Source organism: Leguminivora glycinivorella, chromosome 7, assembly GCF_023078275.1.
Source record: "Leguminivora glycinivorella isolate SPB_JAAS2020 chromosome 7, LegGlyc_1.1, whole genome shotgun sequence".
In the NCBI taxonomy this organism is placed as follows: Eukaryota; Metazoa; Arthropoda; class Insecta; order Lepidoptera; family Tortricidae; genus Leguminivora; species Leguminivora glycinivorella.
In genome coordinates this window covers 11,739,673-11,764,610 of record NC_062977.1, presented here as the reverse complement: position 1 = coordinate 11,764,610, position 24,938 = coordinate 11,739,673, and the positions used below count along the sequence as shown (strand labels likewise).

The 24,938-nt window shown below is 37.4% G+C and overlaps 4 protein-coding genes and 1 long non-coding RNA gene across 6 annotated transcripts in view; 3 read left to right on the top strand and 2 right to left on the bottom strand.

Moving 5' to 3' along the window:
* Positions 1-3,437, top strand: part of LOC125227791 (sodium- and chloride-dependent GABA transporter ine-like) — a 30,536-nt gene extending 27,099 nt beyond the window's left edge. Inside the window, 5 exon segments of the mRNA XM_048132132.1 lie at positions 284-780; positions 882-994; positions 1,072-1,351; positions 1,512-1,744; positions 1,907-3,437. Of these exon segments, the coding sequence (XP_047988089.1) occupies positions 284-780; positions 882-994; positions 1,072-1,351; positions 1,512-1,744; positions 1,907-2,035 (1,252 nt within the window). The 3' untranslated portion in view covers positions 2,036-3,437.
* LOC125227806 lies at positions 2,635-5,671 on the bottom strand. The gene is made up of 2 exons (XR_007177222.1): positions 5,346-5,671; positions 2,635-4,663 (listed from the first exon to the last, which is right to left on the bottom strand). It is a non-coding gene; the product is annotated as an uncharacterized LOC125227806 (long non-coding RNA).
* Positions 5,672-6,532: 861 nt separating this feature from the next.
* LOC125227794 (glycerol kinase-like) lies at positions 6,533-17,067 on the top strand. 2 transcript variants are annotated; one of them, XM_048132138.1, is made up of 12 exons: positions 6,533-6,919; positions 7,117-7,245; positions 9,206-9,335; positions 9,746-9,963; positions 10,441-10,653; positions 12,339-12,441; positions 12,665-12,772; positions 13,231-13,393; positions 13,867-14,068; positions 15,814-15,943; positions 16,482-16,574; positions 16,760-17,067. In XM_048132138.1, the coding sequence occupies exons 1-12, from the start codon at positions 6,848-6,850 to the stop codon at positions 16,861-16,863; spliced, it is 1,665 nt and encodes a 554-aa protein (XP_047988095.1). In that variant the 5' UTR covers positions 6,533-6,847; the 3' UTR covers positions 16,864-17,067. The 2 variants fall into 2 exon arrangements, with proteins under 2 accessions (XP_047988095.1, XP_047988096.1); XM_048132139.1 differs by having other exon boundaries at positions 6,534-6,919; positions 9,190-9,335.
* Positions 17,068-17,218: 151 nt separating this feature from the next.
* On the bottom strand, positions 17,219-23,678 carry LOC125227796 (RNA-splicing ligase RtcB homolog). Its single transcript, XM_048132142.1, has 5 exons — positions 23,213-23,678; positions 22,993-23,123; positions 21,686-22,390; positions 20,886-21,050; positions 17,219-17,544 (listed from the first exon to the last, which is right to left on the bottom strand). The coding sequence occupies exons 1-5, from the start codon at positions 23,502-23,504 to the stop codon at positions 17,317-17,319; spliced, it is 1,521 nt and encodes a 506-aa protein (XP_047988099.1). The 5' UTR covers positions 23,505-23,678; the 3' UTR covers positions 17,219-17,316.
* A 315-nt stretch (positions 23,679-23,993) lies between these two features.
* On the top strand, positions 23,994-24,667 carry LOC125227803 (NADH dehydrogenase [ubiquinone] 1 beta subcomplex subunit 11, mitochondrial). Its single transcript, XM_048132151.1, has one exon. It carries the CDS (start codon positions 24,111-24,113, stop codon positions 24,546-24,548), a length of 438 nt encoding a protein of 145 aa, XP_047988108.1. The 5' UTR covers positions 23,994-24,110; the 3' UTR covers positions 24,549-24,667.
* Positions 24,668-24,938: the final 271 nt, after the last annotated feature.

The window sequence follows — 24,938 nt, the reverse complement described above, 5'->3', positions numbered from 1 at the left end:
TTTCTGTTGAAGCGCGTCAAGCATGGTGTGTCTTATTTCCCTTAGTGTTATATTTTTGACGATTCCGGTTCCATTACAAATATATTTAATAACAAGTCATTTTTGATGAATCACTTAGTAAAAAATACTCAGAAATCTACTCGAGACAAAAAAAACTTCATCAACCTTGAGAAGTCACTACCGTTGTGTTAATGCTAATCACTAAATACCTATCTATATATTTCTTTTAGACGTACGTGATCTTCTCTTACTTACATTTATTTATGTGCTTCTATTTTTTCAGGAAGAAGGTATTAAGCATGAGTGATGGTATTGAATATCCCGGTGGCATGCGGTGGGAGTTGGCTGCTTGCTTATTCTGTGCTTGGTTGTTAGTGTATTTCGCCCTATGGAAAAGTATCAAATCTTCGGCTAAAGTGCGATACATCACAACAACACTTCCATTTCTGCTGATTATAGTCTTTCTTGGCCGATCACTCACCCTCGATGGCGCCGACAAAGGATTAAGATTTTTCTTCAAGCCGGAATGGGAATTGTTAAAGACATCAAGGCCCTGGGTTAACGCAGCGTCACAGATCTTCAACTCGATTGGAATAGCGTTTGGATCGATGATAATGTTCGCCTCATATAACAAATTTGACAACAATTTCTTGCACGACACATTGGCTGTATCTCTCGTCAATGCTGTCACTAGTTTAATCGTGGGGATATTTACATTCGCCACGATCGGAAACATAGCTTTCGAACAGAACACTTCTGTAAAGGATGTCATTGCCGACAGTAAGTATTTTCCTTTACCTCCAACACCCATCAGTAGTACATTTATACGCAGACATAGAAACCCTTAAGATATCAACCTTTCTTCTGTTAAATGATTACAGGTCCTGGATTACTGTTCGTTGTGTACCCTCAAGCAATCGCAAAGATGCCTGCATCGCAACTTTGGGCAGTCCTATTCTTCTTTATGTTCCTCTGTCTGGGATTAAATAGCCAGGTATTTGAATGTCATTTAAGTTGAAATCGATCACCTTGTAAATTAATTACAATATTAATAAATCCTCTTTATTTCAGTTTGCCATAGTTGAAGTCGTAGTAACTTCAATTCAAGATGGTTTTCCAGATATGATACGGAAAAAGCTTGTCTACCACGAACTGTTGGTACTATTGGTATGTGTGGTATCGTTTCTGTTTGGATTACCACACATCATACACAGTGGCATTTACGTTTTCCAACTAATGGATTATTACGCTGCCTCGCTTAGTATCACATATCTCGCATTCTTTGAAGTGGTTGCTATAGCATGGTTTTATGGTGCTGGCAGGCTGTCCCAGAACATCAAGCAAATGACAGGTGAGACAACATTTCCAATAGTGAATGAGCTCACAATATCAGGAAACTAGCGATATACACATCTTTATCACAAGATAACCATAAGAATTATGATTATCGTAATTTGTAGATACAAATCTGTACTACGAAACATAATTAAATCGTTATTTATACATTTCAGGTCGCTACCCATCTTTATACTTCCGAATATGTTGGTTAATTGCGGCACCAGCATTGCTGCTGGCGCTGTGGGTCGCTAGCTTGGTGGACTACACGCCGCCGAGTTACCGTCAGTACCAGTACCCTGGATGGGCGCAGGGTCTTGGCTGGGCAGTCGCGTCTCTTTCACTATTGTGCATACCAGTTTATGCGGTCATTGTCGTGGCAAGAGCGCCGGGGAAAACAATAGGAGAGGTACAGATATTCTACGTTCTTATCGTTTTAAAACTTCCTAGTCTGATTACTGGTTAAAGTAGATTTCAAGTGCGACAGCTAAAGAGCGTAATCATTTATCATTTATTTTATCATTAAACGAACGCAAAAAATATTACTCATGACAATTAATGTTCCTTACAGAAATTGCGGTATTCCATCCGTCCTAATGCAGTATGCGAGTGCGGTGTGAACGAGTGTGACGTGTGCGGCTCCGACTCCGAACCGCCCGACGACAAGCAGCCCACCATTACCTACTACCAACAATCATAGTTTCCTAGTCCTAACTAATTAATACAAATTAGAAATGTTCATCACAGAATGTTCGCTGCAATTAAGATGTGATATGCCCAGTGTAACCGCGCACGAAACGTTTAGAGTACAATAATTAAAACAAAAATAGGTAGAGTAAATTGAACTCCGCTTTCGTATATATAGTAACACAACGCACTGTCAATCGCTGTGGTTGTCAGGTTACTTCATGTAATTTTTAACGCTACTTCGAGTAAACAATTACTTTAAAGTACGTTCTCTAAAAAATCGATCGAATACCTAAACCAAAAGGCCACATTTAAGGCCCGATGTGTGACAAATATAGAAATGTTTGGAACATAGTTAGTAAATAAATAAACAAAGACAATAATAGACTAGAATAAGATATTTTCCGCGCTATCATTATCCTTTTTTATTAATAATGAACGTAAAGGCACTTGACCTAATACTGCTATCGCGTTTAGCAGTGACACAATTTTCTTAGCACTCGAGACGTGTGGTGAAGCACCTACCGCGTACGGTCAAGTTAGCGCTAATCACTCATTCTACTGATTAAATCGAGATAACAACGTGAGTTGTGTACCTAAGTCAAACTGTTGCTTTTAATATTAAAATGTATTGTTCTCATAGTTCTCAGGCTATACGAGAATATGTATGTATATATCTTAGAATATCAATTGTTAAGGTCATTCAATAAGGAAATATTGAGACGTATATGTTGTAACAATTGATATGGTATTTCAAAACAATCATCAGATTCTTTTTTACTTTTTTTTGCATTCTCATATTTTGTCTGTTATGTAACATTCCAGATTGCTGTGAAACAATGTGTAAGTATCGCTATTATAAGTTCAAGTTCAGTTAAGTCATTATTTGTGATAAAAACATTCCATGCTTTATAGGTTTTCCTGTTAAGAAAATGTTATGTTATGAATGCCATGCTTCTTCATGGCTAATTAAATATTAGATTAGTTGTGGAAAGTCTTGCAGACTGTTTGAAGTATTTATTATAACTGCTAAGTAAATAAAGGTTGTGTTGATCGATTATATGTTGACGATCAAAAATTAGGTACATTTACTTGATGAATCAATATAGGTACAAAAGATTGAAAAAATGCTTATTGTATTTATAGGCTTTATGATTAATTAATTAAGTTTCATCATGTTTTTCTTTCGTTGCCCAGTCCAATTTATATACATAATTATATAGTTTTTAAAGAATTTACCTCAATTTAAACTATCATACAAATCAAAAGTACAATGCAGACACTATCAGAACATGAGAATGTAATGTATTACAACATGAAGCTATGTAAATATTTAGGGATGTAAATACCTAAGTTGCTTATGAGATGTTACCAATGTTAGTGGTATAAGAAATAAACCAAGAATACTGAAAATACTTTGATGTTTTATTTACAAACCACCTGTATACACTCAACAGTAATGAAAATGGGTACATTATACATTCTACACCATATTATTGTTGAATTCCAATTACCTCTGGCTTAACATTGACATTAATTATTATACAAAATAATTATATTTTATAAAAGTGAAGGAAGCTTTACAAATTCATTAACTATTTAATTTATAATATATGTATGTAAGTATATAAAAAAAATGAAGAATTATCTTCTTCAACCTAGCGTTTTCCCGGCCTAGTGCAAGGGTCCGCTTTCCTGTTTGCTTTTAAAAAAAATGGAGAATTGTGTTTCACTAAAAACAAAAACCTAGCTAAACATACAATGTATTTAATTGATACATGCAATAATAATTAAATGTTCAAACTAGGCTGTTTTTAGTGAAAGTTGTCCTAATATTAATCTGTATTAAACTAAGGAGCCTTTTCACTCCTGTCATAGCTAGCGTACCAACAGGTGGTGGCATTTTGGATGGAAAAAGCCCATAATTTATACATTAATGAACAATGCTCAAATGATTGATTTTTCTAAAACATACACTTCATATTAAAATAGGTAAAAAGTTTCTTGAATGCAAATATTGAATTATCAGTTCAGAGATAGACAGATTTATAACACCTACCAATAAACAGTTGTCTAAATCCTAATATTATACATGTATGTGGTTATTTTATAAATATTTACGTAAGTAATGAAATTAGTCTATGGATAGGTATTATATCAATTAAAAACAGGTCAGTCAACTGCAATACACAGACATGAAACATTTTATTAAAAAAAAAAACAGATTTTAGATTTGTCTGCTGGAGAAGTTTGCAACTATTTATAATAATAAGTAGATTTAACACTCAATGAGAAAGAGTATGTTGATAATATTTTTTTTTCTATTAAGATTGCAACCACATGTCCATACCCTAGTTATAGCTATATCAAATCATAACATCTAAACAATGAGGTATCTTAAAATTAATGTTAATTACCAAAGTATTGTAATATTAATAAAAATCTAAATGAATAATATTACTTGAGGTTTTTGATATTGAATAAAAACATGGTGCATACCATATGTACCCATTTTGATCACTCTTGACTATATTTACTGCTAAAATAAAGTAAAATAATAAAAATGTACCTATGAACTATTTCCTTCTCTTCTTTGGAGTAACAGGTACATCTTCATCTTCTTCACTTTCTTCATTTAAATCTGAAATTAAAGAAATCATATCAGGCAACGAAATCTAAGCAGTCTACTTTTATAAAAGCTGAAATACATTGTAAAAATTCTTAAATCTAACAGTAGATGGGTTTTATTTTACAACATGAGAATATCATGATATTAAAAAGCATTATATTTTTTTTATTAAAACAAAACAGCTTGTCCCTAATGGCTTATTTTAATTTTATTACTCATTTTTGCACTTAATTCTGTACATTACATTTAAGACATAATTATCTGTGATATGCTAAGAGGGTTGTGACATTTGATTTAAAACTTGTATGTTGATCATTTGAGTGCTCTTCTTTTTATTTTATACTAGCTTTTGCCCGCGGCTTCGCTCGCCTTAGAAAGAGACAAAAAGTAGCCTATGGCACTCTCCATCCCTTCAACTATCTCCACTTAAAAAAATCACGTCAATTCGTCGCTCCGTTTTGCCGTGAAAAACGGACAAACAAACAGACACACACACCCTTTCCCATTTATAATATTAGTAAGGATATATAGGAATGTGCGAGTTTCCAGATTCTAATAAATTATTAAATATGCAAAAATGTTGTATTACATACAGCTACTGATTTAAAAGCAATTATTGTATGATTGGTCTAATCTCATTTCAACAGAACATTCAACAGGTTAGGTTTTTTAGGATGGACATTATCAGCTGTACCTTCATTATCTCCTTCATTGCTCCCACCACGATCTTCTATAATGTTAGTTAACGTCGAATTAACCAACTGTTGAAATTCTTGAAGAGACTTTACAAGATGACAAGCTTGTGGTTTAGTAGTTTTCACAATTGTTTTTATTACTTGCTTGTTCTCTGTAATTACCAATTGCATTTCAGACATCATATTAAAGTATTTATCTTTTTAACTACTAATCATGAATATATTTACGAAACAGAACTTTTGTTTCTAGCCTAGCCCGATTTTTCGCGTTTATTTTGAAAGTGCTTGACGTGACATTGACGTTTGGTTGCCGTGCCTTGCCAATCTTGACCATCGACTTACAATAGGGACTGAGCTCACACTTTTTTTGCCATACTAAATTGAACCTTATCACCTGCGCATAAAGGCGTTCTTGACAGACTAGCACAAGTGTGTCCACATGAGAGGGTCAAAGTTGGGGCTGGTGTCCCTCTCGCACGTGTGACCAGTGTTAAAAAATTACTATAGTAGTAGTATTTTTACCTGTATGATAACTAAGTTTATAAACTTCTTAAATTATTTTCGTATTATATTGAGGCAAGGGTATTAATACCTTGTAACGAATTGGTAAGTCATTATTATGAAGCCATAAAACCAAAAATTGCGCAATTATTAAAAACCTTTAATTGGGTATTAGTAGATTTGGTAGTAACTTTGAATATTGACTGGTATCCCCAAATGATGACAGTGATGACGTCATTCAAATGATTTTGATAGTGGTAATAAGTGCGAGAGGGACACCAGCCCCAACTTTAACCTCTCATGTGGACACACTTTTTGGGCTAACAACTCATTCTGGTTTAATTATAATTCTGTGATCTTGACCCATACTATGGAATGTTAAATTAATAAAAAAAATAAAAAAATATATTTCTAAACTCCATACCCCATACTTTACGGCCCGCTCAGGCCCCCCACAGACGGGAGACAAAACTGTTTTGTCTCCGTCGCTCGGTCTATGGGCTAGTATGAAGGTGCGCACACGAGGCGACGCAACTTTTCACACAAATACGAAAGTCGCCGAGCAACTTTGTCGCCCGTGTGCGCGGAGCCTTATTGCGAAGCTTGTCAGTGCTTGTCAGCTGTCAAAATGACAAGCATTGTTAGATCCGTTCTAATTTCACATACTAAAAAAACTTTATACTTTTCGTTATGATTTATATATATCGTAAACTTTATATACCGTAATCGTGCTGAAATAAAGTAAAATACACTTATAAAAAACAAAAAATTGAGAACAATATTAAATACAACATACGTTCCAACTATTTAACTATTCATTTGTAGTATTTTACTGAAAATGCACATAATCTATGTTATAAATACTTATGTGTGGGGTAATTTATGAACGGTTGTTTCAGACCATCAGCTGATGTGATTTATCCAATTTTAATTTTTGAATACTGTTTGGAGTAAATTATTAATAATTCACTATGTAATTGCTTAATTTTGTATTAGGAATATGCGTACATTTGGTAAATTTGGGCCATTAATAGGTGCCATAGATGAAGGAACATCCAACGTAAAATTTTTGGTAATAATCAGTGGTTTTACAAATATTATTCAATGCCTTACATCCCATATCCCATCATTGATTTTAACAACTGGAGTCCTGCATTTAATAGAAATAATTTTAACTATCCTTTAAATTCATCATCATCATCACATACTCTTTTTATGTTGTGTTTACTATTTTGTGGTCTTAAACTTAAAGGTCAAATTTATTTGCAGGTTTTTGCAGCGAATACTTCAGAAGTGTTAACATATCATCAAACATCTCTAAAACGCTTCAGCCCGCAAGAAGGATGGGTTGAACAAGATGCATTAGAAATTTTAAATGCTGTTGTGGAATGTATTGAGGTAAGTACTGAAAGGACATAGATTTTGAAATGAAAGTAAAAACAGCTAGTTATCCTTTTCATTCAGTATTTATTAGAATAGAATAGAAATCATTTATTCGTGACAAGTGAAAACAGAAATTATTTACACAACACAAAAATATAGGTACATACATAATAGGGTGAATCAAAAAAACACTTTTTTGGAATTAGCAAACCTAATAGTTATCAATCAATGAACCTTAGTCTATGAAGCCTTTGTGCAAAATTTCAGCTTTTTTAATCAACATCTTCAGCCCCCGCATTAGGTTTGAAATTTTGAAAATCTCATACAAACCTGAAAATTCAACTTTCAGATAAAAAAAAACTTTCGGCAGTATTATGTTCAATATACATTATTGATACATATTATTACAAGAAACTACCAAAAGTTGCGAAAATAGCGTTAAAAATCGCAAATTTTCGGTATTTTAGCGGCTATTTCGGCAAATGTACTAAAACTAGGCGAACTTTGGCGATTTTTGATGCTATTTTCGCAATTTTTGGTAGTTTCTTATATTGATATGTATCAATAACATATACTTAACATAATACAGCCGATTTTTTTTTAGAATCTGAAAGTTGAATTTTCAGGTTTGTATGAGATTTTCAAAATTTCAAACCTAATGCGGGGGCTGAAGATGTTGATTAAAAAAGCTGAAATTTTGCACAAAGGCATACATAATAATTGCCACGAAATGGTCCCGACTCAGCATGGTGTTAGCCTGGGAGGGCTAACGCTAATCTTCCGTCGGGGCCATTGCGAGTGAAAACACGGAAAGCACACACACATCACAAACAGGATAAAAAGTTGCAAATAAGTACACAATTTCAACATACTTCATATATATTGATTTAAACTAACACGATCTTCACTCATATTATTAAATTAAAACGGGACTTAATCTCGTAAAACTACGACCACGGACGTAATGTCATGTCCGAAACGTCGGGTTAAATATAAAACGTAAGTTTTACGCGATTAAGTCCCGTTTTAATTTAATAATACTTCATATATCTTTACGCATAATTAAATTCTCTTTTAAACAGTCAGCATCAATAGTAGCGGATCAAAGAACTTATTGGAAGTAACTACCATTCTGCTTATCATAACTGCTTAACAGAACGAGATTATACATGCTGTACGTAGAAATAACTAGTGGCTCTGTGAGCTGTAGACCATCGTGACATTCTTAAAAAACTCAAAAGTGAAAATACTTCATTACCCCAGTCAATTCACAACAGTGTTAAGCGCTACACCTGCTATTGGCACTTGAGCTCTAGGTATGGGGCAATTTTCGCATTATACAAAATTGCCAAAAACTGGATTGACAAAAAAATTGGATAGTCATAGAATTCCATGAGAATGCCAGCCAATTTAAACTGTAACTAACATACTGAATTCAGTAGCAAATTTTTGACAACGACATTCCAGGGGTTAAGAATTGTGAACTGTATAGCTGTAGAGGACAACATCCAGACATACAAAAGCAACATAATATAATAGATTAATAATTAAACTTTGACGTTTCTGATGCCAATCTGTACAGATTTATCAATATTTAAAAGAGTTCTGTTATTCAGGATGTCAGATACTTTGGTGAATTCTTTCATTTGCCACTATTGCAAAATAGCTCTAACTATAACAGTACCTACAGTTTGGAAGAGTTTCACAGCCAAGTTAGTATGTAGCAGACTTTCATCATCATTATGGAAGATGTAACATGTAATTTTTGGTTCTAGTGGTTATAAAGATGGTACCCCTGTTTTCAAACTCCAAATAAGCCAGCTTATTTAAATGGCCTGTGTTCTTTTATGTATGTTTGTCAGAAGTAATTGAGTATACTATGAATTTCTGAGCATATTTCCTACTCAAATTTAAAAGTGTTTACCACAAAGGTTTACTTTTTTAACTATTAATGTTTAGAAAATATATGTTACAGGTAACTGCAGATAATTTGAGAAAATTAGATATCAATCCTGAAGATATTGTGGGTATTGGAATCACAAATCAAAGAGAAACAACTGTTGTATGGAACTCTGCTACTGGACAACCCCTTTATAGTGCCATTGGTAAATTATGATTTCCTAATAAATAATTATGTGCCATGAATTGAAAAGACAATTTTTATAAAATGTTTATTAATGTTGATTCAGATTGTCAAATTAAAAAGTTTGGATTGGATATTATATTCTCCTTAGCCCTTACATAGCCAAATAGCACTATTTCAAATACCTTTCATATTTTATCATGCTTCCATTTTAAAATCATTTAGTTTTGAGATATTAAGCTTAGAAGTTATATATGTACTTTAATTATGTATATAACGATATAATGTGCCTACCTTATGCTTTTACATATTTACTGCCAATAGTGTGTTAGAATGACTTTGTTTGGATCTAAAATACCAAGTGCCTCGGCACTGAGAGTATTAAAAGAATCCATACTTCCTTAATCAATCGAATAATTTGTATGATTTTAGTTTGGCTGGATGTCAGAACATCTAAAATTGTTGATGATTTACTCAAGAACAAAGGTGCACAGGCAATAAATGCGGTGTCACAGACTAGTGGGCTTCCATTATCCACATACTTCTCATCTGTGAAACTGAAATGGCTACTGCAGAATGTCACAGCTATCAAAGATGCTGTGGCTGCAGGGGAGTGCATGGCTGGCACAGTGGACTCCTGGCTAATATGGGTATGGGCTTTAGTTAATTAACCATACAAAATAAATTTTTTTTGACTGGTAGAGAATGCTTTAAAGCATTAAGTCCGCCTTTTTGTACTGCAAGATTTTTCTTTCGTGCAATAAAGATTAAATAAAATATGAATATAGCTTTTATTTCAAGTTCAAAGGTGTATAGCGCATAACACCAGATTCGTGCAACATTCTAGAGGGCGTCGCTCATAGCTTTGTTTAACGCTATGCAGTCTGGCATACGCCTAATTAAATACATCTAATGCAAAGATTTTAGGATGCATTCAAAAGTGTAGTAAGTACATTGTCAATAATAGCAATGGTAACATGGCAACCCATAAAATGTTAAAAGTACAATGGGCAATGCATGTGGATTATTTCATGAAAAATGTAGTTGACGTTGAAGTTGGTTATAAGGTTTAACTTTTGACGGCAAGACCCTGATTTGTGTGTTGACGTGTATCAATCCAATTTCAGAACCTCACGGGCGGCACACGAGGAGGCATTCACGCCACAGATGTGACGAACGCCTCCAGAACCCAACTTATGTCGCTGCGAAGCCTGCAGTGGGATAAGGGCCTGCTGAGGTTTTTCGACATACCAAAACAAATACTGCCAAAGATAAAAAGTTCAGCTGAGATTTATGGTTATATTTCTATGGGATCTCTCCTTGGTGTGCCAATTGCCGGGGTGAGTAATTACAGAAGTATCAGATTAGGGTATAATACATAAAAATAAATAAATATTGGGGACACCTTACACACATCAACTTAGCCCCAAACTAAGCAAAGCTTTTACTATGGGTGCTGTGCTAAGCGACGATATACATACTTAAATAGATAAGTACATACTTATATGTATATACATAGAAAACATCAATGACTCAGGAACAAATATCTGTCCTCATCACACAAATAAATGCCCTTACCAGGATTCGAAACCAAGCGACTTAGCAGCAAGGATCGGACAAACGCCCGTCATTTCGAAAATGTAACCCTGTTCCGTACAGCAGAGACTTCCTTATGTTAATAAAAAAATTGTAAGTGTTTTATAAATTTATTGGACCATATAATTTATATCCAGTGACAAATTAGTTAATGATTATTATTACGAAAATTACTTTCGCCAATAAAATACGAGTAGAATGACCAAATTTTTTTCAAAATTTTCAGGTGTGAGCCTATAACGACGTGAATTTAGGACCCATTTAAGCTAGGAACATACTACGCGGACGTCCGTCGTAAATCGACCGCGACCGCGACCGATCAGTGTGCACGGAACAAAACATCCAGCGAGCCAGATTTCGATCGGACGTCCATGCGCTCAAGGCCACGTCCACGTCCGTCGACCGATAGTTTGCACGGTTATGTGTATTTCCATTGTCCAGATTCCCGTCCGCGGTCGATTTACGACGGACGTCCGCGTAGTATGTTCCTAGCTTTATGCGTTGAAAAAGTCCGTTCACAGTCTACGGACGTCATAGGGGCATATGTAATCGTTGACATTGGTATATCGTTCTCCCAATATGATTGTGCCTCGGAGTTAATTTTCTCATGAATTTCGAAAAATTTGTTTCCGCAATTCGAAAGATTAAGAAATTAATAAAAATACCAAGTTTAAAAAAAGATTTTCTGTACATAAAAAAATATTTCCAAGTCATCCCACAAAAAATTCTTGAACTACAAAGGACGAATTTACACATAAAATTGTTTAAAAAAGCATTTAAAATTGTTAAGGACATAAGGACTGTTTTACAAAATATTCCCGGGAGTTTTAGATCTACAGCTATGTCAAAATTTCAAGCAATTTTTAATAGGAATCCTGACTACATCACCGTGAAACAAATTCATGATAAAATTAACTCCAAGGCACAATCATATTGGGAGAACAATATACCAATGTCAACGATTACATATGCCCCTATGACGTCCGTAGACTGTGAACGGACCATTTCAACGCATAAATGGGTCCTAAATTCACGTCGTTATCCACACCTGAAAATTTAGAAAAAATTTTGGTCATTCTATTTTATTGGCGAAAGTAATTTTCGTAATAATAATCATTAACTAATTTGTCACTGGATATAAATTATATGGTCCAATAAATTTATAAAACACAATTTTTTTATTAACATAAGGAAGTCTCTGCTGTACGGAACAGGGTTACATTTTCGAAATGACGGGCGTTTGTCCGATCCTTGCTTAGCAGGCAGGGTCACTACCGACTGAGCCAGACCGGTCGTCGCCATGTTCCATTACTTAGCAATATCGCTTATTAACAAACTGAGACCCCTTGATACGTGTATGTTTTACATATTTTCACCCTCTTTCCTTGAGGATTAATTCCGGGAGTAAATAACTCTTTTTTCGTTTCAGTGTTTGGGAGATCAACAAGCAGCGTTAGTTGGTCAGGGATGCATGAGATTTGGTCAAGTGAAATGTACATTCGGTACTGGTTGTTTCCTCTTATATAATACAGGTATGAATATGTATATTAATAATAATATGATATTATTAGTACTTGTAAAAAAAATCGTAATTTGGACCTTCTAATAAAGTCCACGTCGCTCAGCATCTTATAAAAAAATTAAATTAAAATATGTATAATGTACCTATAATAATATATATCAGACGCTCAGAATGCAAGTTACGTAGCTCTAATTTCCGATTATGTTTTACAGTTTTGTGTTATTTATTCACAGGTGATTCGATAGTGCACTCACAAAATGGGCTCCTAACGACAGTAGCGTACAAGCTCGGGCCTGATGCGCCGCCTGTTTACGCACTAGAGGGATCAGTTGCAATAGCAGGTAACTGTCATCCTCTAACCGCTCATTATTATTTATTTATTTTAGTTTATGGAGATCCAACAGCTACTATTACAATATAACACTACTGAATAATAATTTGCGATCAACGAAATTGAAAGCTTCGAATATTTATGTTATTTTTCGTTTTGTAGTATGTTCTTGCCGTCTGAAGATGTATCGTAACGAAGAGGAAAAACCATAGAAACAATGCTTTTTACTGTGCGTACTCGATTTCTACTTTTTCCTGTTCGATATGGTACCATATTTTTCCCCAATGCGAATAATTATTTTTACAATTTTATTAAAGATTGATAAAATAATAATCAAAAGGTTTTGACTCTGAAGCTGGAAGATTCATTATTGGCACGTTAGCCAGCCATTCTGGCCTGATTGTATTCAATTGGCAATAATAAATTGAATAATAAATTAATTGGTAATAATGACGGAATTCTATCTAGGAGACACATTGCAGTGGCTGCAACACGGTCTGGGTATACTCGAGGACGTGGCGGATAGTGAGACGCAGGCTGCCGAGGTGGGCGACCACGACGAAGGCAGCTGCTGCTTCGTGCCCGCGTTCAACGGGGTATACTCGCCGCACTGGAGGAAGGACGCTAGAGGGTGAGTGGGTCACAGCTAGGCGACAATTAGGGAACACGTTTCCAACAACATCATATTTAGTTGAATAAAATTCACTAATAGACATAGCGTCTTCCTCAGGGATTTCTGGGCCATTTTTTTTTCAAAGTTGTCCCCCTCACTTTTTTTGGATTTGGAATTGTTCATATGGTTTCCACTCAGAAACGCGAGCTCTTTCAATCCTAATAGGAGAAAAAAAGTGTCCCAAGGTTTTATCCCATTCCAATGGGAATCAGAATAACGTAACGCGTTACCATTTTTTATGGCGGTAACGGAATGAATGGAAGTCTTGGTACATTTTTTTCTTCTATCAGGATCGAAAGACCATTCTGAGTATGAATCGCGTAAAATACCCATGTACAAAAAAGGGGGTGCACAAGTTTGAAAAAAATGGCCCTTCTACAAAGACTTTTTGAAGTTTCTTCTATTTTATATAAAATGATATAAACTTTCAGAATAATGTGCGGCCTGAGCAACTTCACGCGGCGCTCGCACGTGGTGCGCGCGGCGCTAGAAGCGGTGTGCCAACAGACACGAGCGGTAGCGGACGCGGTGGCGGCCGACTGCGCGCCGCTGCGCCGGCTGCTCGCAGACGGCGGCATGTCGCAGAACGGGCTGCTCATGCAGATGCTGGCCGACACGCTGGGCATACCCGTGGTAAGTACACACGGTGAGCTATACGGGTTACAAACTAAGTACCTACAAACTACAGAATTTCGTAAAAATGTTAGTTTTATAAAACCAGAAATTAAAGTTGTTATAGGGTGAATCAACTTTTTCTTGCCAGTTAATGCCATGGTTACGGCCCCTTGAGTTACGCTGGTTTTAATGCAAAATTATGCTACTGGAATTATGCAAGCATGGATGTAGTCTAGTTTAATAAACTATGCAAACATGCATTTTTCGGGTGTTAACAAGCCCTTTCCTTAATTTTCCTTCTACAAACATGGACTATATGCATGCTTGCATAATTTCAGTACCATAATTTTGCATAAAACCAGCGTGACTCCGGGGACCGTAACCAATGTAACTATGGCAATAACAGGCAAGAGAAAGTTGATTTACCCTAAATTAAATTTATTTAATAGTTAACATTAGGGATGTTACGGAGCTTCGGCTTCGGTTCCGATATACCGAAACTTTCGGTTGATTTCACACCTTCGGCTTCGGCTTCGGTTCCGATTGATTTCAAGCGAAAGTCATACCGAAACCGAAACTTAATGGCCGCAGTACGCGCAGGGGCGGCTCACTCCGCGATTCTATCGCCGCGCTACAAGTACATGCTGGCGGCCGCGAGTTCGCGGCCTAATCAGGGGTGGCGCGCGTTCTTATGGAACGCACGTTCGCACCTTCTATTGTTACATTACGTAGCGAGTTTTTTCAAGGTTCATATGCGATGTCCACTTGTAGAATGGCTAATAATGCTTAGTTAAATAGACATCATGAATAAAATAGGACAATCTTACACTGATCTTATTGATTAAGTCCCACGGAAAAGTTCAATAAGGCTTGTGATGCTGAATGCTGTAACAAAAATATATAAATACTGTATATATAGGTACCTAGAAAGTACGCAAGACTTCAATATATCATATAACTATTTATCTGAGAATTAATGCGTTTTAAACCATAGGCAACCCTATCCTCCGACGCTGCGCACGTGCGGCTCGTTTCTTTGTTAGAATTTTGTAGGCATTTAAAAAGGCGGCATTTCGTGAACATCAAAGCAGTGGGCCTTCTGTACTTGTACTATTATATATTCTGTGGTACGCGGCGCGTGCCTGGCTATGAAAACAGGTTTGGACTTGTATGTATGTATTACATACCTGTGCTATAACATTTTCAATCGTACAATAAGGTGTTCATTTTTATTTCCCATGCCTGTTTGATAATGTCGAGACTATACCTACACACCTAGGTAGGTACTGATTTGTATGAAGGTACTTTTTTAATTAACAATAAAAAATACGAAATAATAATACCACTGTTTTATTTTATTACTTGACGCAGGCGAAGGGAGAAAAATTAGGTACTAATTTCTCTCCCTCCGCGGCTTAAACATACATCTCCGGTTCCGGTTTCGGCTTCGGTTTCGGTTTCGGTTCCGATTTCGGTTCCGTTAATGCAAATTTAAAATCTCCGGTTCCGGCTTCGGCTCCGATAAAACCACCTCCGTAACATCCCTAGTTAACATAAACTCTAAAAAACCGTATAAAAGTGTTCACTGCTTTGCAAGTTTTGAGATTTCATACTTTAGAAAAAATCATATTCCAGAAAAAAAGCGTTTTTTTTTTCATGTCTTTTTCTTCAAGCCAGAAAAAAAAACGTTTTTTTTGTAACCCTAGGGGGGTCCATCAATCCCATATTGTAGACACGGTTACCGATCAGTGCATGTGATGCAGGTGCGGCCGCTGATGATGGAGAGCACGGCGCTGGGCGCGGCGGTGGCGGCGGGGCGCGCGCTGCGCGTGTGGCCCGCCGCCACGCCCGCGCCGCCCGCCGACACCGTCCTGCCCGCCATCTCGCCCGAGGGTCAGTGTCAGTACACCGGCTACAGGCGCCGCAGTAGCGCCGGCGCAAACCGACACCATGCCCTAGCTCACGCGGGTTGTAGGAGAAACATGCGTCACGTGACCGATGTTACTTCTGTTAGCGACGTGATCACCATGCTTCGTGTATCGTCCGGCTCCAACAAATGCACGAAAAAGACTTTTTCAGTACAGATGGTGCTTTTTTTACGCACTAGTGCGAGAAGTGGTTCATTATATGGCAGGTCGAAACTTCGGAGGCTCATCTGTACTGAAAAACGTCGTACGATACACGTGCGAAAAGGAAATTCGTAACTCGTGTCGATTTAAAACACTCCCTTCGGTCGTGTTTTAATTTATCGCCACTCGTTTCGAACTTCCTTTTTTTCGCACTTGTATCGAAATGTACTATTCCGCGCACTGCTGAGTTGCAATTGATCAATAAATTTAATAATTTATTTAAAATAAATGTGTAAAATTATGGTGTTTTGCTTTTCTAAACACTATCTTTAAGGTATTTGAACATGGTTTTATCGTTATAGATCGCGAGATCCGACGAGTTCGATGGGAAACCGCACTGGAACGGTGTATGGGCTGGGTTAAAGAAGAATCCGAAGAGTCCACTTTCAAACCAGGTGAGAAATATTCATTTACTTATTTTTGGCCTTAAATCGCAGCTGATCACTCGTGCAAAGACACATAGGTACAGTCAAATGAAAAATACCTGTTATATTGTACACCGAAAAGTTAGCAGTATATTTTTGAGGATTTTTCGTACTATCTGTACCTTAGAACTTGTATATTAATTATTGGTGTTCAGTTTCAGAGGAGATCGATCGAACGACGGCGGTGCTGCCACCTGGCCTGTTCTTCCTCGGTACCGCGCTTCTCGTAGTCATAGCAGATAAACTAAAATCCATCTAGTTCATTCACATTCGTGAGCCGATCTTAGTCATTAGATACTACCTCCTTATGTTAATGTTGGCTTGTACAAACAAAGTATTAATATATTAGTAGTCAAATTGTTAACATAATATTTTTGTGATTGCTTTTTGTTAGATATTATGCCATTCTTAGATCATTATTAGATTTCAGTTTTTGTTTTTGATTATAGTTGTTGTTCCTAAATGTGTTTTTACTAACCCTATGTAATGTGCCATTTATGAATGTTTTACTATGTTCAGTTTTATTGAACAGATTTTTCTGGGTTTTTTTACCGTTATTAACTTGTACGTTTTTTGTGATTATACTTTTTTATAATAAACAAGATTCAGATTCATCAGATTTAAAATACCGTTTATTACAAAGATTTTATATTGTTAATAACTTAACACCGTTCATTATAATTATATTATGAAAATGCATTGGGAACCTTATTTAACCCTTAATAACTGCGATCGGTCGTAGTTTGACAGTCTTCTTGCTGATACCAGCAGCATGGCATGTGTTGACGACGTCGGTAACATTTTTGTAAGATTCTGGAGCTTCTTCCATGACTAGTTTAGGTGAAGCGACTCTAATAGAAATACCCATGTTTTCCATTTTCTCTAGGACTTCTTTGTAATCAATATTTCGCCTAGACTTTGCGCGTGACAAAGCGCGACCCTGTAAATAAAAATATTAAGTACATAATTATTTATGCACATCCTGAAAACGCATCGTATGTGAAAGAAAAATAGCTTTGTTTAAAAATGAAGTTAAATGAACATTTGGTCAGGATTGGCTCACTCTCCGATTCCGTCGCTGAGCTACTAGTGTACTAGTACACGGCGTATATGTCGGCCTACTCAGTGGATAGCGCACGCTCTCACGGAACGCACGCTCGCACTTTCTATCGTTACTTTTTTCTAGCACGTCTTATCACTCGCTCGCACTACAATAATGGACAAAACAATCTTGATCCTTCCTATGGAATTTAGATAACAACCACAATCTACTATCTCGATATAAACTTTTGATTTCTAATAAACATTATTTTGTACGAAAAGACTAGAATATAGCGCAAAATAATATTAATTACGTTAAAATTTATTTAAAAATTTAAAGTAATAATTATAAACTGTGATCATATTTAAGTAGATCCCATCCCAAATGTTTGCTTTTGTTATATGATAAGTATTAGAGTAAAGTATATATTAATATGATGATAAAATAAGTCAAATACAATTCTAATTACTTCAAGGTGGGACTCAGGGTCTGATGATGGAGCCAGATGGTGGTCACCAGTACCGATGAACCATATGACTAAACCACTTCGTATTTGGGCTCATTGGGTTCGTCTCAACAAGACCTTTGACAAGAGGTGGTACTCAGGGTCTGATGATGGAGCCAGATGGTGATCACCAGTACCAATGAACCATATGACTAAAACACTTCGTGTTTAGGCTCAATGGGATCGTCTCAATAAGACCTTTGACAAGAGCTGGTACTCAGGGTCTGATGATGGAGCCAGATGGTGGTCACCAGTACCGATGAACCATGGAACTAAACCACTTCGTGTGTAGGCTCATTGAAATCGTCTCAACAAGACCTTTGACAAGAAGTGGTACTCAGGGTCTGATGATGGAGACAGATGGTGGTCACCAGTACCAATGAACCATATGACTAAACCACTTCGTGTTTAGGCTCATTGGGTGTCTCGACAAGATCTTTGACAAGAGGTGTTCACTCAGGGTCTGATGATGGAGAGAGATTGTGGTCACCAAAAATCAACTCGCACATTTGAATAACATAAAAAAACGAAGTGGTTCAGTTACATGGGTTTATTGGTACCGGTGACCACCATCTGGCTCCAACATCAGACCCTCAGTACCACCTCTTGTCAAAGGTCTTCTTAAGAAGAAGTAAGAACCCAATGAGCCTGATTACTAAATGGTTTAGTTACATGGATCACTGGTACTGGTGACCACCATCTGGCTCCATCATCAGACCCTGAGTACCACCTCTTGTCAAAGGTCTTATTGAGACGATCCCAATGAGCCTAAAGACGATGTGGTTTATTCATATGGTTCATTGGTACTGGTAACCACCATCTGGGTCCATCATCAGACCCTGAGTACCACCTCTTGTCGAAGGTCTTGTTGAGACGATTTCAATGAGCCTACATACGAAGTGGTTTAGTTCCATGGTTCATTGGTACTGGTAACCACCATCTGGCCCCATCATCAGACCCTGAGTACCACCTCTTGTTAAAGGTCTTATTGAGATGAACCCAATAAGGCTAAACACAAAGTGGTTTAGTCATATGGTTCATTGGTACTGGTGACAACCATCTGTCTCCATCATCAGACCCTGAGTACCACTTCTTGTCAAAGGTCTTGTTGAGACGATTCCAATGAGCCTAAACACGAAGTGGTTTAGTTCCATGGTTCATCGGTACTGGTGACCACCATCTGGCTCCCTTATCAGACCCTGAGTACCACCTCTTGTCAAAGGTCTTATTGAGACGATCCCATTGAGCCTAAATACGAAGTGGTTTAGTCATATGGTTCATTGGTACTGGTGACCACCATCTGGCTCCATCATCAGACCCTAAGTACCACCTCTTGTCAAAGGTCTCGTTGAGACGAACCCAATGGGCCCAAACACGAAGTGGTATAGTCATATGGTTCATTGGTACTGGTGACCACCATCTGGCTCCATCATCAGACCCTGAGTACCACCTCTTCTCAAAGGTCTTGTTGAGACGAACCCAACGAGCCTAAACACGAAGTCGTTTACTTACATGGTTCACTGGTACTGGTGGCCACCTTCTGGCTCCATCATCAGATCCCGAGTACCATCTTGATGTGTCTTATCATCTTGACCGTATTGTAATTTTCACATATTTATCATCATAACGTTGTAATACTTTAACATTCAAACATAACAAAATATTACAAAAGCAAATATTTACGGATCTAGGATCAAATTCGTTGGTCGCTGTTTACACACACACAATGCGAGGATAGCCCGTGTATAAACAAGGCGTCCGACCCACACAACGATAAATATTCTCGACGTTCGCGATGAAAACTCGGAGAGCGAAACGACATACGTCTCACTTCCTCGAGCTCCGGCGCGGCACTGAAATCGCAGGCGTCCGTCGCCGGTAAAATAGCGACAGGAAGGCTAGTTTTCAAAAAATTGGCAATAAATCATGATAAAATATTATAACGACAAATGGATAACAGCAATTTAAGCACATTGTGCAGATTATTTATATACTAAAATAACTTCGATAGCATGTAGATTTTCGGAGAAATGATCACTTGTTTCGATGTATTTTCAAGACAAAATTGAGTTCGTTTTGCTTTCAATTTCTCAATTTCAAAGGATTAAATGATAAATATTGTTTAATGGGCCTTAAACGTCGCGAGTTTTAAATGCAACATATTCCATGTCCGCTCATGAAAAGGCTAATAAATAACGCTGTGGCTTGCGTGGGCGAGGGTCGCGCGATAGTCGCGCGACGGCGATGCGACGCATACGGAATCAAACCTTATCGATATGGAAGTATGAGACGCGACGGCGACGGTCGCGCGACCGTCGCCCACGCAAGACACGGCGTAAGTCTTAGTTAAATAGAAGACATACATATAATAAATGCCATAGGACATTCTTAGGCAGTGTAGCTCAATAAGGCTTGTGATGTAGGTAATTAGACCAAAATATAGAAATACTGTTATACTGCACCCAGAAAACAACTAATCTCGAATATAACATTCTATCAGAGTTTATTTACCTATATTAAGTATTTGACAAGGCGCGACATAATAACGACCTTTATGCGGGGCAATAGAACTTAATATTGGCTGCACGTATGCGGTTTTTTGTTTATAAGAATTATATATCCTTCTATACTTGTACTATTGTATATTCTGGGATTTGGTCGAAAAATATGGTAATTGAACTACTAGGAAGATTGCCTGTATGTTCCCTAAAATGATGACTCAAAAAATACTTACAGCTCCATGACATGTTGAGCCAAAAGTTTCAGTCATGCCCTGGTGAGTGCCAGTGAGTACATAGCTGCAGGTTCCCATGGTACCTCCGATAAGGACAGGCTGCCCAGTTAGCTGATAATCCACAGGGATCAGTGGGTGGTTGGGAGGGAAAGCTCTTGTGGAACCCTAGGAAAAACAATGGTATTGTCATTAGGGTCGGTTCACACAGGAATGGCAGCGGTTGGCAGTGGGCGTCAGTGGCCACTGCCGAGGTAATTTTAAACTTTATCTACATATTTAAAAAGACCAGTATCACTTGACTAACTCAAGCAGGTTGTGCGGCTGCCCGCGGTGCCTCGTGACCTCTTTGAGTTAGTGAAGTGATACTGGTCTTTTTAAATATGTAGATAAAGTTTAAAATTATTTCACAATAAAAGTGCTCACTGCATCTCTGCCATTCCGGTATGAGATTCCCTTATACATCCTTAGTTTGCCATATTTGTATTGTTATATATTTCATGTGTAAATAAAATATATGACATCAGGATAAGTATTAGTTAGCCATGAGTGGTCCTTTAAGATATGTACTTGAAATGAGATTTTCAGTTTTCTATGCCAGCGTTCCCACTTAAGCGTCACGTGTCTCGGGGCGCGCAACGGACGTCCGCGCCACGCCACCTGAGTGTGACGTTTTTTGAATTACACTCAGGTGGCGTGGCGCGGACGTCCGTTGCGCGCCCCGAGACACGCGACGCTCTGATGTGGCCGGTCCCTAAAGAACATTTAAGTTTAAGACTATAAAATCTGAAATGAAATCTTACCTTTCTATGGACCAGTAAAGTTTTCGGTTTCCCATCCACAACATGCTCCTCCATCTTTGCAATATTGTGAGAAACATCATAAATAACATGCATATCCAGATCATCAGGTGTCATTTTAAATTGTTTTGCAAATGCCTGCCTTGTGAGGAAAGTCATAGAGCTACGATTTACCCAGGCAAAATTGGCAGCTGCTGCCATTGCCTTCAGGTAATCCTGTCCTTCAACAGAATTAATTCTGGCACAGGCTAGCTGCCGATCATTAGTCTCAATATTATCTCTTTTCATGGCTTTTTCCATTTGCACTAAGGCATCAGTAGCAACCTGATGCCCAAAGCCTCTGCTGCCCGAATGAATCATCACACAGACTTGTCCAACTCTTTCTAGACCCATTTTTCCAGCTGCATATTTGTCATAAATCTCATCTACAACTTGAATCTCAGCATAATGGTTACCAGCCCCAAGGGTTCCAAGTTGGGGCAACCCTCTCTTCTTGGCACGAAGACTAACTTTTGAAGGGTCAGCTGTGAGCATTCTTCCATATTCTTCACAGTGTTCCTTGTCCTCGGCCCACACATAACCCTCTCTTAGTGACCAATCCATGCCCATCTCCAGTGCTTCTTCCAAATCACGGGCATTCATTGGAATAATACCTTTAGAACCAACTCCCACAGGAATATGGTCAAACAGACTCTGTGCTAATTGTTCCTGAAATTGATAAGGTGTATGAAAGTTAGTATGTTTGTATATTTGGCAAAAGAGGTTGAAAGGACAGTATTTGATAAGTTTGCAAACAGTTTAAGGATTATTTTAGAAAGTCATGAGCATGTAGGCTTGTGGTTCTAAAATAATTTGTTATAATTTGATATGATCCCTCCCACATGTTCATATTTTTGAGTTGAACTATTTACAACTTACATAAGATAATGAGAACACCATTATCTTATGTAAGTTGTAAATAGTTCAACTCATTTCTTATGGGTAGGATAGAAAAATAGAGGTAAAAAGGTTAGTGTGCCAGTTTCTAACCAGGGGGCCGATTTTTGAGTCTCACTGTCACTAAAATACCGGTTGAAAACGGTGAATTGCCTATTATTTTCAGTGACAATTTTCTGAATTCGAACGCGTGAGACTCAAAAATCGGTCCCCAGGGTTTGCATCCATTTGATGAAATATTGAATATACATTACTTGCTGCTCTTTTGTCAAAAACTAGCATATATGGGATCTAAGACAATCTTAGATGTTTAATTCTAGTCCACTAATTGGAAAAATTCGAGTCCACTAATTGGAAAACAAACTTATAAGTACCTTTAAAGGTAGGACATCTTTTTCATGTAAGTTGGTCCTCAATAGCCTTACTCCACAGTTAATATCGAACCCCACTCCTCCAGGAGATACAATAGACTTAGGATCAGACATATCAAAAGCTGCCATATTACCTGAAAAAATGCAATACAAAAATTATGTTGTGAAATAATCATATTTATTACTGGCAGAGTTGTAATTTTAAAAGATTATATCTTATTACCAATAGCGAAACCATATCCCGAATGTACATCAGGCAGCCCCACAGACCGGCCTACGATACCCGGTAAAGCCGCTACGTTTGCAATTTGTTTTACACCGGGAAGAAAACCGCCGGTCATACCAGGCCGGCATGCATTTCTCAATTCGTCTAACATAAGCTTTTCTAGTGAATTATTTACATAAAATATGCCTTCAACATTCATGTTGGGTTGAAATCCCTTCTTAATTTTCCAACAATATGCATTTATTTTTTCCAAATACTTCAACTCTTCGTTGTATTGACGAACAACCATCTTGATAGCTTAGCACTCGATGAAGCTCTTAGTCTCTTTACCACAAAAATACTACAGTACAAGCCTAATTTTATATCAGTTTAACACGAATACGGAGTTCACAGAAAAATAATCGTAGTCGCCCAAGCCGAACAAGGGAACAAGCCACAAGCGCACACAAGCGTATGTTGGTACTGTCCAAGTACTGTCACCTGTCACTATAAAAGAATGTTGCCCTATTAAACCTAACTCACGTTCGAATCGATTTCAATCGATTATAAGTTTAGGCTTCTATAGACCGTACAATTGTAACTTAAATAATTGTAAAATAAAAACATAAATAAACAGAAAAACTGCGCATTTAAATGATCTTAGTAGCAATAAAAAGATACCAAGAATCCTGCGATGGTAAAAGGTATTTTTGTAAAAAAGCTTTAAAAGAAAATATTCGGCCGAATTATTTGATGTTGGGCATGTCCGAATCAGAAAAAACCTAATGTCATGAAATGTCAATTGCTCGCTAATATTTTCTTTCGATGGTTTCGTAACGATATAACCCTGCATGGCCTGCATGATATTATCTTAAATTATAATTGCAACTGGTTGAAGCTCTTGTTCTGTAATATAATGTCGGCGCTCATCAAACTGCGTCACATGCCTGTGATGCAACGATGTCTGTGGAATCATGTAAACAAGGTTACACGCACCATTTCAACGTCCAAGAAGAATAGCGAAACAGCCACGGCTACCGCCGCCTGCGAAACCAAACCTCAAGACAAAAACTGGGTGAGCTATGGATTTGATTATGAAAATAAAGATGATGATACGAGTGCTCACCACGCGTCCTACTTCTTCACGATCACCTTATGTTTAGTCTTCGGTGGTTTCGCTTGGGCTTACGCTCCTGATGTAAGTTTGAGAGATTGGGCTCAGCGAGAGGCCTTCTTGGAGTTACGCCGCCGTGAGAAAGCTGGTCTTCCGCCTGTTGACCCCAACTATGTTGATCCAAAGAAAGTGAAACTGCCGAGTGATGAAGATCTAAATGGTGTTGAGATTATCATTTAAGTGTTATTAATGTATATTTAGTTTTTGAATTTCAATAATATTTTATGTAGCAAAGGTTAGACAATAGGCAATATCTTTTTTTAATTTCTTTTTATGTTGAACTAAGGATAATTTTGTAATATATTATCGACTGTCATGGCAACGAATCAGCGTCATTGATATTTTATTATCAAATCACGTAAACATTTACGAAATCCTACGATTTATCCACTCCAAGCGCTAGCCAGCTCATTTGGAATAACGAAGTTGTGGAGACCGCGGCGAGGGCCTGCGGCGGCGCCCGCGGGGGGCGCTGGAAGCGCCCCTACGTCTTGACGTCTGACAAGACAACGTCATCCAAGTGAAAATTTTCAAACGTTTGTTTACAAATCTAATGATTTTCTTCGAAAA

What these genes read in the sequence shown, in the direction of transcription:
- LOC125227794 (XM_048132138.1), top strand. Translation starts at nt 6,848, where the DNA reads ATGCGTACATTTGGTAAATTTGGGCCATTAATAGGTGCCATAGATGAA. An exon ending in TGGAGGAAGGACGCTAGAGG is followed by an intron (nt 13,394 to 13,866) that starts GTGAGTGGGTCA and finishes ATAAACTTTCAG; the next exon opens with AATAATGTGCGGCCTGAGCA. An exon ending in GCCCGCCATCTCGCCCGAGG is followed by an intron (nt 15,944 to 16,481) that starts GTCAGTGTCAGT and finishes TTATCGTTATAG; the next exon opens with ATCGCGAGATCCGACGAGTT.
- LOC125227796 (XM_048132142.1), bottom strand. Translation starts at nt 23,504, where the DNA reads ATGGTTGTTCGTCAATACAACGAAGAGTTGAAGTATTTGGAAAAAATA. An exon ending in AAGATGTCCTACCTTTAAAG is followed by an intron (nt 22,391 to 22,992) that starts GTACTTATAAGT and finishes TATCAATTTCAG; the next exon opens with GAACAATTAGCACAGAGTCT. An exon ending in GCTCAACATGTCATGGAGCT is followed by an intron (nt 17,545 to 20,885) that starts GTAAGTATTTTT and finishes TTTTATTTACAG; the next exon opens with GGTCGCGCTTTGTCACGCGC.
- LOC125227803 (XM_048132151.1), top strand. Translation starts at nt 24,111, where the DNA reads ATGTCGGCGCTCATCAAACTGCGTCACATGCCTGTGATGCAACGATGT.